The 4,272-nt window shown below is 38.4% G+C and overlaps 1 protein-coding gene across 1 annotated transcript; it reads left to right on the forward strand.

Annotated features, from left to right (window-relative positions):
- The first annotated feature begins 847 nt into the window (after positions 1 to 847).
- LOC127748478 (DNA-directed RNA polymerase subunit beta'') lies at positions 848 to 2,186 on the forward strand. Its single transcript, XM_052263039.1, has one exon. The coding sequence runs from the start codon at positions 927 to 929 to the stop codon at positions 2,184 to 2,186; it is 1,260 nt and encodes a 419-aa protein (XP_052118999.1). The 5' UTR covers positions 848 to 926.
- The last annotated feature ends 2,086 nt before the right edge of the window (positions 2,187 to 4,272 follow it).

The following is a 4,272-nucleotide window of genomic DNA, read 5'->3' on the forward strand; positions in this document are numbered from 1 at the left end:
TTCGGGAAAAAGAACCGATTGTATGGGAAATCCTTCAAGAAATTATGCAGGGGCATCCCGTCTTGCTAAATAGAGCGCCTACTCTGCATAGATTAGGCATACAGGCATTCCAACCTATTTTAGTGGAAGGGCGCGCTATTTGTTTACACCCATTAGTTTGTAAGGGATTCAATGCAGACTTTGATGGAGACCAAATGGCTGTTCATGTGCCTTTATCTTTGGAAGCCCAAACGGAAGCTCGTTTACTTATGTTTTCTCATATGAACCTATTGTCTCCGTCGATGGGAGATCCTATTTCCGTACCGACTCAAGATATGCTTATTGGGCTTTATATATTAACGAGCGGGAATCGTCGAGGTATTAGTGCAAACAGGTATAGTCCGTGTAATCGCAGAAATTCGAAAACTGAAAGAATTTACAATAATAACAATAGATATACGAAAAAAAAAAAAGAACCCTTTTTTTTTAATTCCTATGATGCAATTGGAGCTTATCGACAAAAAAAAATAAATTTCGATAGTCCTTTGTGGTTCCGCTGGCGGTTAGATCAGCGCGTTATTTCCTCAAGAGAAGCTCCTATCGAAGTTCATTATGAACCGTTGGGTATCTATCATGAGATTTATGGTCATTATATAGTAGTAAGAAGTATAAAAAAACAAATTCGTTGTATATACATTCGAACTACTGTTGGTCATATTTCTTTTTATCGAGAAATCGAAGAAGCTATACAAGGTTTTTGTCGAGCCCATTTATATAGTATCTAGTTAAGTCAATTTCTGATGCGGATTTGGATTCAAGGATCAATTAGGATCGGGTAGCATCTTAGTTTTTAAAATAAACTTCTACGAATCAACATAAGCAAAGAAGGGAAGTTTTCAAACCATTGACTAAAACCCATTGTTGAACTTAATCCCACTGAGCAGAATATGGAGGTACTTATGGGAGAACGGGCTGATCTGGTCTTTCACAATAAAGTAATCGGTGGAACTGCCATTAAGCGACTTATTAGTAGATTAATAGATCACTTCGGAATGGCATATACATCACATATACTGGATCAAGTAAAAACTTTGGGGTTCCGGCAAGCTACTGTTACATCCATTTCCTTAGGGGTCGACGATCTTTTAACCATACCGTCTAAGGGGTGGCTTGTTCAAGATGCTGAACAACAAAGTTTTATTTTGGAAAAACACCATCATTATGGAAATGTACATGCAGTAGAAAAATTACGCCAATCCATTGAGATATGGTATGCTACAAGTGAATATTTACGACAAGAAATGAGTCCCAATTTTAGGATGACCGACCCCCTAAATCCAGTTCATATAATGTCTTTCTCAGGCGCTAGAGGAAATGCATCTCAAGTACACCAATTAGTGGGTATGAGAGGATTAATGTCAGATCCACAAGGACAAATGATTGATTTACCCATTCAAAGCAATTTACGCGAGGGACTCTCTTTAACAGAATATATAATTTCTTGTTACGGAGCCCGTAAAGGGGTTGTGGATACTGCTGTACGAACATCAGATGCTGGATATCTTACTCGCAGACTTGTTGAAGTAGTTCAGCACATTGTTGTACGACGGGTGGATTGTGGTACCATTCGAGGAATTTCTATAAATACCCAGAATGAAATAATGCAAGAAAGAATTTTGATACAAACATTAATTGGTCGTGTATTAGCAGACAATATATATATAGGTTCGCGATGTATTGCCATTCAAAATCAAGATATTGGGATTGGACTAATCAATCGTTTAATAAATTTTCAAACACAATCAATATCTATTCGAACCCCTTTTACTTGTAGGAATACATCTTGGATCTGTCGATTGTGTTATGGGCGGAGTCCTACTCATGGAAACTTGGTGGAATTAGGCGAAGCTGTAGGTATTATTGCGGGCCAATCGATTGGAGAACCTGGTACTCAACTAACATTAAGAACTTTTCATACAGGTGGAGTATTCACAGGAGGTACTGCAGAACACGTGCGAGCTCCGTCTAATGGAAAAATAAGATTCAATCAAGATTTGGTTTATCCCACGCGTACACGTCACGGTCATCCTGCTTTTTTATCTTATATAGACTTATATGTAACTATTGAAAGTGATGACATTCTACATAATGTTAGAATTCCACCGAAAAGCTTTTTATTAGTTCATCTAGTAGCTTTTTTCTTCTGAACAATTTTGGCATCTCACTTTATCCTTTGAAATTCAGAATGATTGGCATCTATAGGAACTCAGAATTTTGGATAGTGTTATTGATTCTCCTAGTTCAGTGTGTTGATTCTTGAACACAGTTACTTTATGAGTCTTGGCCGTGGCCCTAAGCACTTTGTTTTCCAGTATTACCACCAGATACATAAATGCCACAGATACATAACTGGGTGAACCTTTTCAGATTGTGACTTAGCTTTGCTAAAGTCCCTAATTAGAGGTGTCCAGAGTTCTTAAGCACAGTCTTTTTGCTTTGGATCACGACTTTAACCACTCAGTTTCAAGCTTTTCACTTAGACTTTCATGCCACAAGCACATTGTTATGGACAGCTTGATTTAGCCTCTTAGGCCTGAATTTTATTTCCTTGGGCCCTCCTATCCATTAATGCTCAAAGCCTTGGATATTTTTTACCCTTGCCTTTTGGTTTAAAGGGCTATTGGCATTTTCTGCTTGCTTTTTCTCTTTTTTTCTTTGAATTTTCACCACTTTGTTTTTTTTCGCAAGCTTTTTTCTTTTTCACTGCTTTTTCTTGCTTCAAGAATCAATTTCATAATTTTTCAGATTATCAATAACATTTCTCTTTGTTCATCATTCTTTCAAGAGCCAATAATTTTAACATTCATAAACTTCACTATAAAAAATATGCAATGTTCAAGCATTCATTCAGAAAACAAAAAGTATTGCCACCACATTAAAATAGTTAAACTAATTTCAAGATAAAATTTGAAATCCCAGTACTTCTTGTTCTTTTGTATTTAAGCACATTTTTTATTTATGAGAGGTAAAGGATTCATTGAATTATTCATAGCTTTAAGACATAGACACTTGACACTAATGATCATGTAGTGAAGACACAAACATGGATAACACATAAAGCTCAAAACCAAAAACAGAAAAATAAATAGACAAGGAGATTAAGGAATGAGTCCACCTTAGTGAGGGTGGCGTCGTCCTCTTGAAGAACCAATGGTCCTCTTGAGCTCCTCTATGTCTCGTCCTTGCCTTTGTTGCTCCTCCCTCATGGTTCTTTGATCTTCTCTAATCTCATGGAGAATGATGGAGTGCTCTTGGTGCTCCACCCTTAGTTAGTCCATGTTGTAACTCAAGCCTTCTAAGGAGGTGTTGAGTTGTTCCCAATAGTTATATGGAGGAAATTGCATCCCTTGAGGCATCTCAGGGATTTCTTGATGAGGATCTTCCTCATGCTCTTGTTGAGATCCATGAATGGGCTCTCTTGTTTGCTCCATCCTTTTCTTAGTGATGGGCTTATCCTCTTCAATGAGGATTTATCCTTCTATGTCAATCCCAGCCATATTGCATGGGTGACAAATGAGATGAGGAAAGGCTAACCTTGCCAAGGTGGATGACTTGTCAGCCACCTTATAGAGTTCTAGAGGTATGATCTCATGAACTTCCACTTCCTCCCCAATCATGATACTATAGATCATGATGGCCTGATCTACAGTCACTTCAGATCGGTTGCTAGTAGGAATGATGGAGCGTTGGATGAACTCCAACCATCCTCTAGCCACAGGCTTAAGGTCCGGTCTTCTCAATTGAACCGGATTGCCTCTTGAGTCTTTTTTCCATTGAGCTTCTTTCACACATATGTCCATGAGGACTTGGTCCAACCTTTGATCAAAGTTGACCCTTCTAGTGTAGGGGCGTGCGTTTTCTTGCATAATTGGTAAGTGGAATGCCAACCTTACATTTTCCAGACTGAAATCTAAGTATTTCCCCCGAACCATTGTAAGCCAATTCTTTGGATTTGGGTTCATACTTTGATCATGGTTCCTAGTGATCCATGCATTGGCATAGAACTCTTGAACCCTTAAGATTCTGACTTGTTAAATGGGGTTGGTGAGAACTTCCCAACATCTTCTTCGGATCTCATATCGGATCTTCGGATACTCATTTTTCTTGAGCATGAAAGGGACCTTAGGGATCACCTTCTTCTTGGCCACAACTTCATAGAAGTGGTCTTAATGGACCTTTGAGATGAATTTCTCCATTTCTCATGACTCGGAGGTGGAAGCTTTTGCCTTCCCT

Source organism: Arachis duranensis, chromosome 1 (assembly GCF_000817695.3).
Source record: "Arachis duranensis cultivar V14167 chromosome 1, aradu.V14167.gnm2.J7QH, whole genome shotgun sequence".
Classification (NCBI taxonomy): domain Eukaryota; kingdom Viridiplantae; phylum Streptophyta; class Magnoliopsida; order Fabales; family Fabaceae; genus Arachis; species Arachis duranensis.

Coding starts and splice junctions, on each gene's coding strand:
- LOC127748478 (XM_052263039.1), top strand. CDS start 927: ATGGAGGTACTTATGGGAGAACGGGCTGATCTGGTCTTTCACAATAAA.